Source organism: Nycticebus coucang, chromosome 4 (genome assembly GCF_027406575.1).
Source record: "Nycticebus coucang isolate mNycCou1 chromosome 4, mNycCou1.pri, whole genome shotgun sequence".
NCBI lineage: Eukaryota > Metazoa > Chordata > Mammalia > Primates > Lorisidae > Nycticebus > Nycticebus coucang.
Genome location: NC_069783.1, coordinates 93,831,644 through 93,844,945, shown reverse-complemented (window position 1 = coordinate 93,844,945; position 13,302 = coordinate 93,831,644). Strand labels below are relative to the sequence as shown.

The window sequence follows — 13,302 nt, the reverse complement described above, 5'->3', positions numbered from 1 at the left end:
GTCTTTAACAGCATTGATTTTCATGAGGCTCATTTTCATTAAGTATTAAACTCTAAATTGGTGTTGCTTTTTTGTTTTAGCATCAAAGCTGGACGTCTCCTCTCCTACATTCCATATCAGCTGTATACCAAGCAGTCCTGTGTGCAGAAAGGTCTCAACTTTAATCCTGTATGCAAATCTGAGGATCCTGTGCCAGGTCCAAGCAATATAGCCAAACAGTTCAACAACAGGGTGTAAGTTTGTCTAGTTTGGGAATACCACAAAGCTTTTAGCAGTGAGTATGGCCCCTGCTCTGTTGAAGACAAAAACAAATATAAAACCTGGCCATTCACTTATGATAAACACACTGAACTATGTGTACATGGGTATCGTACCTAATTTTTTTGTTATGATGAAAGTTTTACAAAATGTAACAAAATTTTGGGAATCATATTGGATTCTCACGGATCTTAAATTATTAGTAATTTTCTTCATGGATTTTCGTGAAAGTAATTATTTCTCTAGGAGTAATTTTTTGTAGAATGTTGCTTTCTCAGAAACTGAACTAACTACACCAGTTATGCTTTTGTTGTGCGCCATGCATAGAAAGACAGTTCAGGAAAATGTTAACATTTCAGGATTATTTTTGAAAAATTCAAAAATTCATAACTGTATATGTAAATTTGTAAATATTTTATCTCAAGTAAGTGTAGTTGGTGAGCCTTGGTTGTAGAATTGGGAATGAATCTAGACTTTATTTCATGTGGCTAATTTTTTAAAAATATATTAATTTAAGCTTTAATTGCAACAGTTCTGGGTGAATTGGCTTTACAATTAATTGGTGTGTTGCTGTAACTTGTATATCAGGTGGTTCATTCTCATTAGCTTTCTCCTTATGTATTAAATTGCTTGCTCTGGGAATTGGTTATATTTTTTCCAGAAGACAAGGAGTCTAATTAACCTGGGAGGATCCGATATCACTACCTTCTGTAATTTTTGTTGTTGTCTTTGTTATTTAACTTGTACTCGTTTATGAGCATATTCAAGGTTTTTCATGCTACCTAAAACTTTTAATTTTTTTAATACAGTGTCAGTATACAATACGTAATATCACAGAATCTCTTTACCTAATACTAGCTTTTATCTTTTTTCTTACTTTCACTATAAGAGTGGAAAAGAGATACATGTTTTTTCTTATTCTTCTTTGTGACAATTTTAGGAAGAATATACCTATTAGATTTTACTTTTTAATACATTTATGGCATTGACTAAGAAATGTTTATCTCCCAGTGATATTTCCTGTACAGCTACTTTGCAAATGTCCATTTGTCTGGCCTGAGAAACTATAGTACAGAAAGAATGTATGTTAGCAATTGATTTTCTTACCAGTATATGCATTTTTGTTGCATGTGTTGCTATTAAAGCACATAAAGAATCTTGGTGTTCCCGGCAAAGAAAATTAGATGTAAGGGTTTTCTGACAACACTTTGGTTGTTTTCTGGGATTTTTTTTTTTCTTGGTATGTTCCATACATTTTGTAAATCTCTTTGAAATGCTTTTATATGACTTTTTACTCCCTTTCTTTTTATCTCATGGAGCAGACTTTCTCTGACATATGACAAATTAGATTTTCTTTTTTCCTCTTCTAACCATTTCTGGTTTTTCTTCTTTTTTCCTTTCACTGGCATGATCATCTGTGAGGATTGGATCTATTCAGCAGTTGCCCATCACGTTCCATGAGATGGTTAGCCAGAGCCCAGGCCACCCCAGAAATGGGTGGTAATGTTTAGTTTCTGACTCGTGAGATTTTTTTGTATAGTCAGATTGTGATTACTGATAACCAAGTTGATATTAGAAGGAGGGACTTTAGGCAAAATTAGGTAATTTCACCTGTTTCCTGGTAGTGCATATGACATCTTTTCATCTGGTGCTTGAACTGAATTGGATTAATGCTGTGGATATCTCTAAGTAGAATGAGTTGCTGCTGTATAATTCAGGTGTTTGTTACTTAGATGATTTCATGAATACAAATGAATTTTGTCTTCATTACACACATTATGGAACAAACCTTCAGAGGAGCTAAGATGTGAATTCAGGATGATATTTGTTATAGGTCCTACATTTATTGACTTGTCTTCAGGAAACTTGGTTCTTTGATTGCTTTGGACCACTCTGACATCTGAATATGCTTTTCTTAGAAGGGAAGTACCATTGTCAAGTGTCCCTTGTCAATAGGCAAGTCCTCATTTTTCTAGTTATAGATTTTACTGAATAATTCCCTCATTTTCTAGATATACAAGTTTTACTGACTTATTCCCACACACTCACCGAGTTCTTTTTATCTACTTGTGCAGCATTCAACTCCATTAATGGGTTAATTAATACAGTCTGTGAGTTTTTTTCCTGAGTGAAACTAACTGGCTTCACAACTTTGATCCCATTGTTAACAGAATTGGATTTAAAGTTTTGAATAGTGTCCTACATAAAAACTAAAAGTAAAACTAAGAGTAAGAATTTAAATAAAGTCTTTAATTCATTTTTATGGACATTATTCATGTTGTTATTTCAGCAAATAGTTTTTGACTGGGTGGTAAATGCTAAGTGCTATACTTTAACTTGTATATCTGGTATTTAGAATTTACAGATTCTGATTAATTTTTTTGTGTGTGGGAAAAGTAGTTGAAAACATTTTTTTTTCCTTCCCCAACAATAAAAGCAATTCCATTGCATGTTCTTCTTTGGGACTATCTGAAATGAAAATTTAGAAAATATTAAAAGGCTGTTACTGTTCTAGAATTTTCCTAATTAGCTTGCTGCTTTGTTTTAGCAAAAAATTATCTTTTGGCTAGGCGTGGTGGCTCAGACCTGTAATCCTAGCACTGTGGGAGGCTGAAGCAGGTAGATTGCCTGAGCTTAGGAGTTCCAGACCAGCCTGAGCAAAAGTGAGACCCTATCTCTGAAAATAGGTGTTGTGACAGGCACCTACCTGTAGTCCCAGCTACTTGGGAGGCTGAGGCACGAGAATCGCTTGAGCCCAAGAGCTTAAGGTTGCTGTGAGGTACAATGCCACAGTACTGTACCAAGGGTGACACAGTGAGACTCCTGACTCAAAAAAAAAAAAAAAAATTATCTTTTGTCAGGACAGAAGGAATATATGTTTGTGGTTTAATTTTTAGTTTTTAAAGAGGGAAATGTCAAAATGTATAACCTTAAGAAAATGTTTAAATGTAAAAATTGTTTTATCCTAAAAGACATTAACTTAAAGTAAATTCTTTTCCTGCTTTAGAAATCATACAGTTAAGAAGATTGAGACAGAAAATGAAGTCAGAGTCAATGGAATGAACACTTGGAATGAAGATGCAAATAATGATTTTAGTTTTATGGATCTGGAGCAGACCTATCTGGGAAGGAAGCAGAATGGAATTCCGCATCCCAAAGGCAGCACTGCTATTTTTAATGGACACACTCATAGCTCTAATGGTGCCTTAAAGACACAGGATTGCTTGGTGCCCATGGGCAACAGTGTTGCCAGCAGGCTTTCTCCAGACTCTGCTCAGGAGGAGAAGGCTGAGAAGAGCCTCACTGACTTTAGAGACTGCACTCTGCAGCAGTTACAGCAAAGCACCACAAACACAGATGCTTTGCGGAATCCACACAGAACTAATTCTTTCTCATTATCGTCTTTGCACAGTAACACTAAAATCAATGGTGCTCACCACTCTACTGTTCAGGGGCCTTCAAGCACAAAAAGCACTTCCTCAGTACCTACTCCTAGCAAGGCAGTACCTTCAGTGCCATCCAAACCTTCAGACTGCAGTTTTATTTCAGACTTCTATGCTCATTCAAGACTGCATCACATATCAATGTGGAAGTGTGAATTGACTGAGTTTGTCAATACTCTACAGAGACAAAGTAGTGGTATCTTTCCAGGAAGGGAAAAGTTAAAAAAAATGAAAACAGGCAGGTCTGCACTTGTTGTAACTGACACAGGTAGATACTAAAATTGTTTTCTTAAGAAAGTCATGTTTGATCATTTTGTTCTTATGTTATCATTGGTGTTCTGATCAATACTATAAGTCTCTAGGAATGTCAGGTTATGTAAATTATAGTAAGTATAACAGATTATAAAAAGCTTTTTTACTAAAATTTTTTGAAACATTTAATTGTAGGTAAGTGAAAAATTTTAAACAGTAACATAGTTAGGATTCTGAGCATTCATTTCTCATGTAGACCTTTATCATTGTTGAATTTTGAACTGCCTAAGTATAACATATATTCAGTGCTTAAAGTCCTGTAAGAATGAACTTGGTTTGGTAAGAGTAATTGTTAATTTCTAGAAGTTTGCATCATAATGATTTTTAAATAAGTGATTTCAAAATATAGTGCACATGTTGAAATTATACACATGATAGTGGTAAACTTTTAGTGAGTTTAAGTATTTTCACACAAGTTGATTGGTTAATTGTGTTTTAGTTATTAATATTTTCTTTGTCATTGAAAACAAATGCATGCAGCAGTAGCAGGCTGTATTTCTGTGCCAGTTGTTATAAATTAGTATCTGGTTGGAAGTTTTAGTCACTGTTGTAGGTTATAGGGTTTTTTTAGGGGGAGAAAGAGGACGTGAGATTCTGTTCTAGAAACAGACCTTCTCCATGTGGGTTTTTTTCTGTTTTATTATAATATGAAGTATTCCTATGTGCTTTTAGTCAAAAAATACTTTTTGATATTTATGAAATATTTCAGAACAATGTTATAGGTATTGGACTATTCTTATAGTACATCTTGGCTTTGTAATCTGAAGGTCATTTAATTTTGCATGCTTCAAAGAACTATTATGAATTAAGGGTGGGCGTGTTTACTCACACCTGTAATCCTAGCACTCTGGGAGGCTGAGGTAGGTGGATTGCTTGAGCTCATGAGTTTGAGACCAGCCTGAGCAAGAGTAAGACCCCGTCTCTACTAAAAATAGAAAAACTGAGGCATGAGGCTCACCAAGCCCATGAGTTTGAGGTTGCTGTGAACTATGATGCCATGGTACTCTACCAAGGGGTACAGCTTGAGAGACTGCCTCAACAGCAAAAAAAAAAGAACTGTTATGAATTAGTTTCTTAAATGGGAATAAAATGAGAAAGTTTGTTATTGAATGGAAACATTTGGTAGATATTTGGTTTATACATTCTGTGCTTTTCAAATGTTTAAAACCATTATTCTGAGTCGTTTATGTTTATAGAATACTTTAAAAAACTTTTATACAGCAGAATTGTGATTACGATTTATTTTATAAATAATTTTTCTAGGTAATACCGAGGGTCCAAGAAGTGCGTGACTTTGGAGTTAGATAACTTAGCTTGAGTTTCAGTCCTGGCTCTCACTTTGCAGGGTCATGGGCAAGTTGGTACGTAGTTAGTCAATGATGTTTGGCCTCGTGAGGTTGTGAGCTTAAGAAAACGTTAAGAAAGGTTCAGTTCCTTGCTCCTGTGAGAAGTAGGTAAATGCTATCTCACAGTCACAGTTTGGAAAATAGAATGATCCCAAACTTATAGGAGGTAAATGTAAGTTTTTGGAAGCTATTGTGAAGACTAACCCTCAGTACTTACTAATGCTTTTAAACCTATCTGAGGAAAACTCCTTTATGAGACCAGAACATTTTACAAGCTTGGGGTTTTATTTCCAGAACTTTGTGTATCTAGCACTAGGAGGAAAGGCTAAGAATGAGACTGATAACAGAGGAAAGCTCTGGTATTGTCTGTACTGAGGTTAAAATAACGTTAATGAGAGTGGCACCTGTGGCTCAAGGAGTAGGGCACTGGTCCCATGTGCCGGAGGTGGTGGGTTCAAACCTAGCCCTGGCCAAAAACCACAAAAAAAAAAAAATAAAAAAATAACGTTAATGAATCTGCAGCCATTGTTTATAGGAGAGGACATTCACTTTTATCTTCTTAAATGTGGTATATGTACGTTGGAGCTGATTTTTAGTAGTATTTAATGGCATAAAGAGAAAAATTTGGTGTGTATTAATATATAGATTTTTGTTTTATGGGCAGCCTGGTAATCTGAGGGTTCTGAAATCAGGCTTCCTGGGATTGAGTCACATCTCAGGCACTTTTAATAGGCTTTGAGACTTAAATTGTTAATCTGCAAAATGGGTATAATATTATCTACTTCATAGTATTGTGAGAAATTTAAATAAATTAACATGTGAACTTTTTATGACAATCCTACCTACCAAGCACTACATAATAGTAGTTATTTTTATTGTCATTTTGTGAAGGAATGTTTATAAACTGTGTGGAGTAGGTGATCATCAAAAGTTACTTAGCTTCACATAACTGAATGTATGAGAACACCATCATATATTTTTATGAAATAATCGGCACACAGAAATTTAAGATAAGTTTTGTCAAAGTATTTTAGAGACTTATTAGAATATAGACTAGGAAGACATGGTATCTTAGCTATTTATTTATTTGTTCATCCATCCATCCTGTCTAGCTGCGTGTCATTGTTGAGCAGGATTCCACAGTTGATTTTAAATTATGTTAGGAAACTGAATTTGTATCTCTGAATTACTTTTAGAGCTAAAGAAACTTATATTTGGCTTCTGTTGAGGTAGTGAAAATAATCTGTAGTATGTTCTGTATTTTTAAACACTCCACCCTACTTGTAAGCATCTTTTAAATATTTCTGAAACTAAATAGATTTAATTTTTTAAATGCTAAAAAATAGTGTGAGGTTTGAATACTTTCTTTTTCCTTCTAGGAAATATGTCAGTATTGAGTTCACCAAGACATCAGAGCTGTATAATGCATGTTGATATGGATTGCTTCTTTGTATCAGTGGGTATACGAAATAGACCAGATCTCAAAGGTCTGTATTCTTGTTTTAAGTTTTAAGAAAATATTGGTATGTTCAAAAGGATCACAAAATCTTTTTTAAAAATATTTATTCTGATTTTACTTGGGAAAATCAGCTTTCTTTCAAGTTTTCTGTATTCCTTTATGAAGAAGGGTGTAGGGGAGGCTGGGTGCAGTGGCTCACACCTGTAATCCTAGCACTCTGGGAGACCGAGGCAGGTGGATTGCCTGAGGTCATGAGTTCCAGACCAGCCTGAGCAAGAGCCAGACCCAGTCTCTAAAAATAGTTAGGCATTGTGGCGCTACCTGTAGTCCCAGGTACTTGGGACTCAGCTCAGGCAAGAGGATCATGTGAGCCCAGGAGTCTGAGGTTGCTGTGAGCTATGATGCTACAGCACTCTACTGAGGGTGACAAAAAGTTTTTGTTAGTCTCAAAAACAAAACAAAAAGAAAGGTGTAGGGAAATTAGAATTTTTTTCCTTTTCTGTATAGAGATCAAGTCTTAAGAGGAGAATACTCATCTTAAAGATGAAGGTTATATCATTGAAGAACAAAAAAGCCTACTTTGGTGGCTGGGTGTTGTGGCTCACGCCTTTGTAATCCTAGCACTTTGGGGACCAAGGCAGGTGGATCCCTTGAGCTCAGGAGTTGAAGACCAGCCTGAGCAAGAGTCAGATCCCATCTCTACCAAAAAAAGAAAGAAAGAAAAAACTAGCCAGGCATGGTAGCGCATGCCTTTAGTGCCAGCTAATCGGGAGACTGAGGCCAGAGGATCATTTGAACCCAAGAGTTAGAGGTTGTTACAAACTACAGTGATGCCCACACTCTACCCAGGGTGACAAAGTGAGACTTTATTTATTTAAAAAAGGGGGCGGGGGCATGCTGGGCATTTTCTGTATTTATTTATTAATTTTTTGGAGACAATCTCATTATTTCGCCCTTGGTAGAGTACTGTGGCATCAGAGCTCACAGCAACCTCAGACTCTTGGGCTTAAGCAATTCTCTTGCCTCAGCCTCCCAAGTAGCTGGGACTACAGGTGACCACCACAACTCTTGGGTATTTTGTTGTTGTTGGAGTTGTCATTGTTTAGCAGGCCTGGGCCGGGTTCCAACCTGCCAGCCCATGTGTATGTGGCCAGTGCCGAAACCACTGTGCTACAGGCACCGAGCCCATTTTCTGTATTTTTAATTTAATGAGATTTTATGGTAGCCTATGTGTTAAAAGATTTGGTTGCTATACTTTCTTTGAGTACACAACTTGATAATTGTCCTGATGTAGGTGAACGTCATTCCTTTTTGATTATAGAATAATTTTTGTATTACTGAATGTTACTAAAATGTACTGTCATCTGGGAAGTCTTTGCTTTAATGAAATTTCAGACATTTGTGAGCGAGTCAATACTTTTTAAAACATTCTGGATTTTTCAGTAGTTATCTCAGAAATAACCATTAGCAATTCCTTTAAAATCAGGCCTTTATTTTATATTGTTAGTGGTTGCTGCTCTAGGTCTGGAAGTTTTTAGAATTGTTTTTTTATGGAGTAACTTTATAATGTTATTATAAAGAGGACCTTTTTTTGGGTCCTCACAACAAATACATTCACTAAGTATATGAATTATCTATGCTATTGCTTTATAAGGTGATGGGTATCTTGTAGCTTATTACACACACATAAGAAAATGATATATGACAGTAACTTTATAGGCCAGGCTGGTGGCTCTCACCTGTAATCCTCTGGGAGGTTGAGGCAGGAGGATGGCTTGAGTCCAGGAGTTTAAGGTTGCTGTGAGCTGGGCTGATGCCATGGCACTCTAGCTGGAGCAACACAGAGAGACGCTGTCTCAAATAATAAGTAAAATCTATTAAAAATAAAAATAAAGTAGCTTTATAGCTACCAAAAACTGTGATTCCTATGCATATGTATTTACTTTTTCTTGCTGTAGTATTAAAGGATAAGTATAGATGTCAAAGTACTGTTACGATACCAGAAATATTTAAAACTATATGTTTAATGTTTTTCTTTTTCTCCCCACCCCTCCAATCTGAATCTAGTATCTGAGTTGCCTGTGAGAAATCAAACAAAAACCATGGAAAGCCAAATGACGATACTGCTTTTAGATTGAATAAATGTGTCAAAATTGTCACAAATAGTTTACTGTTTTGAAGGTGCTAAGAAACCTTGATGATGTTTGCGTGGCGATTGATACTTTATTATTAATGTTAGTTTTAAAGATCACTGCCTAAATTAAGCTAAAGAAAAAATGTTATAATTTAAAAATCATTTGAAAAATGTTCTTGTTGTTAACATTCCTGTAGTTAGATGTAGAAATAATTTAATCTTTTCCTCATAGGAAAACCAGTGGCTGTTACAAGTAACAGAGGCACAGGAAGGGCACCTTTACGTCCTGGCGCTAACCCCCAGCTGGAGTGGCAGTACTATCAGAACAAAATCCTGAAAGGCAGAGCAGGTACAAATGCGCTCCCTTTGAAATCTTAGTGCTCCTGTGGACAACTGGATTTTGCTGTTAATACTGCTGTTATAGAAATGAAAACAAAGCTGTAATAATTAGCTTTTTTTTAATTTAAGGGTTTTACAGATACCTGTGACATCTTAAAACAAAATCTGAATATAATACAAATGACTTGTTTATAGTTACCCTTTGTTGAATTAGATGATGATATTTTCCTGGAACAAAAGTGAAAAATGTTTTTAAAAGATGTAATTAATTTGCTTTGTATAAAATTAGATTATAGATGAAAACCTTGGACATCATTTTGTAGAAGCCTCTGCCTAACTTGAGAATTAATTCCTAGTCATTTTCTTACTGTGTCACAACAAGGACACTGACGGTTGTATTGCTTAAGATTTGTATAAAGGGCGGCGCCTGTGGCTCAAAGGAGTAGGGCGCCGGCCCCACATACTGGAGGTGGTGGGTTCAAACCTGGCCCCGGCCAAAAAAAAAAAAAGATTTGTATGAGGAAGTAGAATAAGAAACAGAACTTTAATTTATTGGAATAAGACTGTAAATACTATAGTCATTCCCCATATCTTTTATTGAACCTATTTTATATGAGAAACATGTTTTTTCCCCTCTCTTGGCTTTTCCATTTTAGATATTAATAAATAAAAATCATAAGTTATGTAATCATACTACTTAAGATTTTCACATATCTATTATTTTTTTTTTCCCCTGAGTAAATTTGCTGATAAATGTTTGCTTAGATATCAGACCAGTTTCCTCATGAATGTCTTGGAAAGCCAAAAAAAGTTTTTTTAGTCTTTCAGAAAAATATTAGTCAGAAATAAATCAGAAGTTAGATATACAGTGAAATGGAAGACATATGGTTTGGTTTTATCCCAGCCTTGGGCATATTTTAAAAATAGCCCCAGTGAAGTTAAGGCAAAAACAAATCCAGTGGACATCTCTGAGGACCTTTTTCTGTGATTATAGTCTTTTTATTGGTTTTAATTATCTGTTTACATACTATAAGGATGAAAGAAAATAATTGTAGGTACATATTTATGCTTTGCATGTTATATATTTTCCAAGTTTTCCAAAAGGTTTTTTTTATGGTCTTGAATCTTTTCAGAGACTTGAGATTCTAGAATTTTTGTGTGTCATGAGTAGATCTTGGGGTAGCTATTATTGAACTGGTTGAGAGTTAGTTGTATTGCGGTTTGGGCAGTTTCTCAAGTATTGGTAGTTTGGTTTTTGTGGTAGGTTGGTTTTTACTTTTGTTTTTCTACGTGATATTGAAATGATGAAATCTTAAGTTTGAAAATAAGAAGTAAGTAGCTTAAGGAGGTACACAATACTTGTCACCTATTGGGCACTTAGTAAATACTGAGTGAATGTTGAAAGAAGAAAAATACCACGTGTACAGATGCAGTAGCATCTTTTCATTACTCAGTGCTCAGAGTTTCTGGTAGGTGGAGTCTTGTGTGTGTTGACACATTTCCTGATAACAGCAGAATTTTGACCTTGGCAAGCACGTGTTCTTAGGAGCAGCAGAGATCTAGTTCTCTTTTGTCTTTCCTTTCATCACAATCTGACCATAAGTGGTTGTTTATTAACAGAATACTGTCACTGTTTACTTGTCTTCATCAATTTAGCCACCAGATTTTTAAACATTTTAGTGAGCTTTTATAATTCACTTCCCCTTTGTATCTAGATTTGGGTAGTAAAAAAGAAGGTAAATTTTAGGAGAAATAGTTAAATTTTATTTGCCATTAAAAACAGTCCAGAAAAAGATTTTCTTTCACTAGAAGAGGTGAATATCATACTTTGTATTTTATACTCTTGCTTTAACTTGATGTCATTCACTTTTATGTCCTAAGCCTTTTGACCTATTAGGAGCTCACCGGAATCTTTGCTGGATTTTACTATAAAATGAATAATTTGTCCTTTATTACGAAGTTTGATTACAGCTAAGCTTGTGCTCAGAACTTATGCCTTTTTTCCTCTTCCCTTGTTATTCCCTGATCTTTCTTTCTCTGGGTCATTATTAGACATGGCAGCAAAAATAACAATATTGAGGATCAGTGTAGGAATTAGAATCTTTGGCTTTTGTCCACTATCTTTTAAATAAAATTCGTTCTAATGTTTTGGCTTACATATCTGGTGAAATATTAGGACAAATAACATCTTTAATCCTTTTTACAACTTTAATTTCTTAGTCATCATATTAAAAAACTCTTTAATTAGACTAGAGTAACCAGGGGATCTCATCCACCCGTGACTTCCTTTGGAAGAGGCTTCCTGAGCAGTACTCAGTAGTGACATTTCTCATTGACGATCTTGTTATTTGGAACCATTTATGCTCCAGATTTCATGGTTGCGGCCTTTTACCCCTCCTGGATTCCCAGGGTGCAGATGTTTTCTCTACCTTCAACGACTTCGGTTTTCATTCTAAAGAACAACAGTTTTTAAAATCGTATTAGTCATAGATTTATTCTCAGCGATTTCTTTTTCACAGACTTGGGTCCTGGCCTCTGATTTCTCCAACCGTTCCTCCACATTCTCCATGTGCCCGTCTAGTTTGTCAAGTTTTGATGAGCAGTTCTCTACTTTGCCCTCCAGTGAGGACAGTGTGTCCCTGCATTTCCCTGAATCTCACATGAAGCAACTCACTCCGCTCGTGGAGGGACCCACGCACTCTGCTGCACTGTGGAACAGGTCAGCCAGCCCAGTGAAGAGGAACATGATGGTGCTACCTCTCAGGCCAGGGCGTTGGGGGCGCATGGACCACAGAGACTGTTCTTACGTCAAGCATAAATTTTCTGTGATTTCCAAGATAAGCATCTTAGGTTAACTAGCCCTTCAGATATCAAAGTCACATAACTCTCTAACTTTTAAGGCATAACTCATGGTTATACCTTTAAAAGGCAGCTGGATGTGGCGGTTCAACTTCAACACTCCTTTTTGGGGGGTCTAGTAGCACCCTCTGTTGAACTGTGATACTAACAGTTCTAAAATTCTTACAGATTTTCAGCTTAGATTTAATGAAATATTAAATCAGCCTGTTAAGACCCTTCAGAAACAAAGGGTAATGTGCTCTGCATCCTATCTTTAATTTGTAATATATGTTATTCACAGTGTGTCAACCATAGCTCACACTACAGACTCTGCTGGGTTTATTATTGTTATTTTTCTTTATTTTTAATGCAAATAGGATTTGACCCCATGGAATGCCAGTCCACAGGGTTTGTGATTTGCATTTATGCTGTGTGTGTGGATGCTGAAGTCCAAAAATGTTTGTATGGGTTGCATAGTTAGAGTTAGGTAAAAGGTGTTGTTTACTGGTCAAACCAGGGAGCATTGCTTTCGTCCACCAAGCCAGATCCTTTGCCATGTTTCTCTGGTAGTTCATTAACTTGGCTGACTTTTCATGGAATATTAATTATAGGAGAAATGCTCAGGTTGTTAGGTATATATCGTTACAGTATACTGAAAATTGGTTTGTATAGAATTAGTTGTAGTGGTGTATTTTGGTCTTGTTTTACTCAGTATATTTTTATTTATAATAGTAGTGATATGACTGATAATTGTGTTTTTAGAATGCGTTATATGTTTTTTATAACATTCTCATCTTGGAACCTAATAGTATTATCCAGAGAGACCTATGACTGAAGTTGTGTTTTAATCTATTTCTCAATTACTAGTGAAGTTAAGGGTGGTAAAGGAAATAAAGTGGCATGCAGGCCAGTAGGCTCTCTAGATTGTGTGCTTTTTGTATTCTTGTATGCTACATATTAAGACAGGCGTCCTCAAACTTTTTTAAACACGGGGCCAATTCACTGTCCCTCAGACCTTCGGAGGGTCGGACTGTAGTTTAAAAAAAAAAACAAACTATGAACAAATTCCTGTGCACACTGCACATATCTTATTTTGAAGTAAAAAACAAAACAGGAACAAATACAATTCACACCGCTTTATGTGGCCCGCGGGCCACAGTTTGAGGACGCCTG

At 35.8% G+C, this 13,302-nt stretch overlaps 1 protein-coding gene across 5 annotated transcripts in view; it reads left to right on the top strand.

Annotated features, from left to right (window-relative positions):
* REV1 (REV1 DNA directed polymerase) overlaps positions 1 to 13,302 on the top strand; it is a 74,989-nt gene that overhangs the window by 35,868 nt on the left and 25,819 nt on the right. For 3 of the 5 annotated variants that reach the window (XM_053588378.1, XM_053588377.1, XM_053588379.1), the window contains 4 exons: positions 81 to 233; positions 3,266 to 3,969; positions 6,739 to 6,846; positions 9,185 to 9,301. In XM_053588378.1, coding sequence (XP_053444353.1) covers positions 81 to 233; positions 3,266 to 3,969; positions 6,739 to 6,846; positions 9,185 to 9,301 — 1,082 coding nt within the window. Of the gene's footprint in view, positions 1 to 80; positions 234 to 3,265; positions 3,970 to 6,738; positions 6,847 to 9,184; positions 9,302 to 11,831; positions 12,011 to 13,302 lie in introns of those variants that run through there. The other 2 variants (XM_053588380.1, XM_053588381.1) reach the window with 1 other exon arrangement.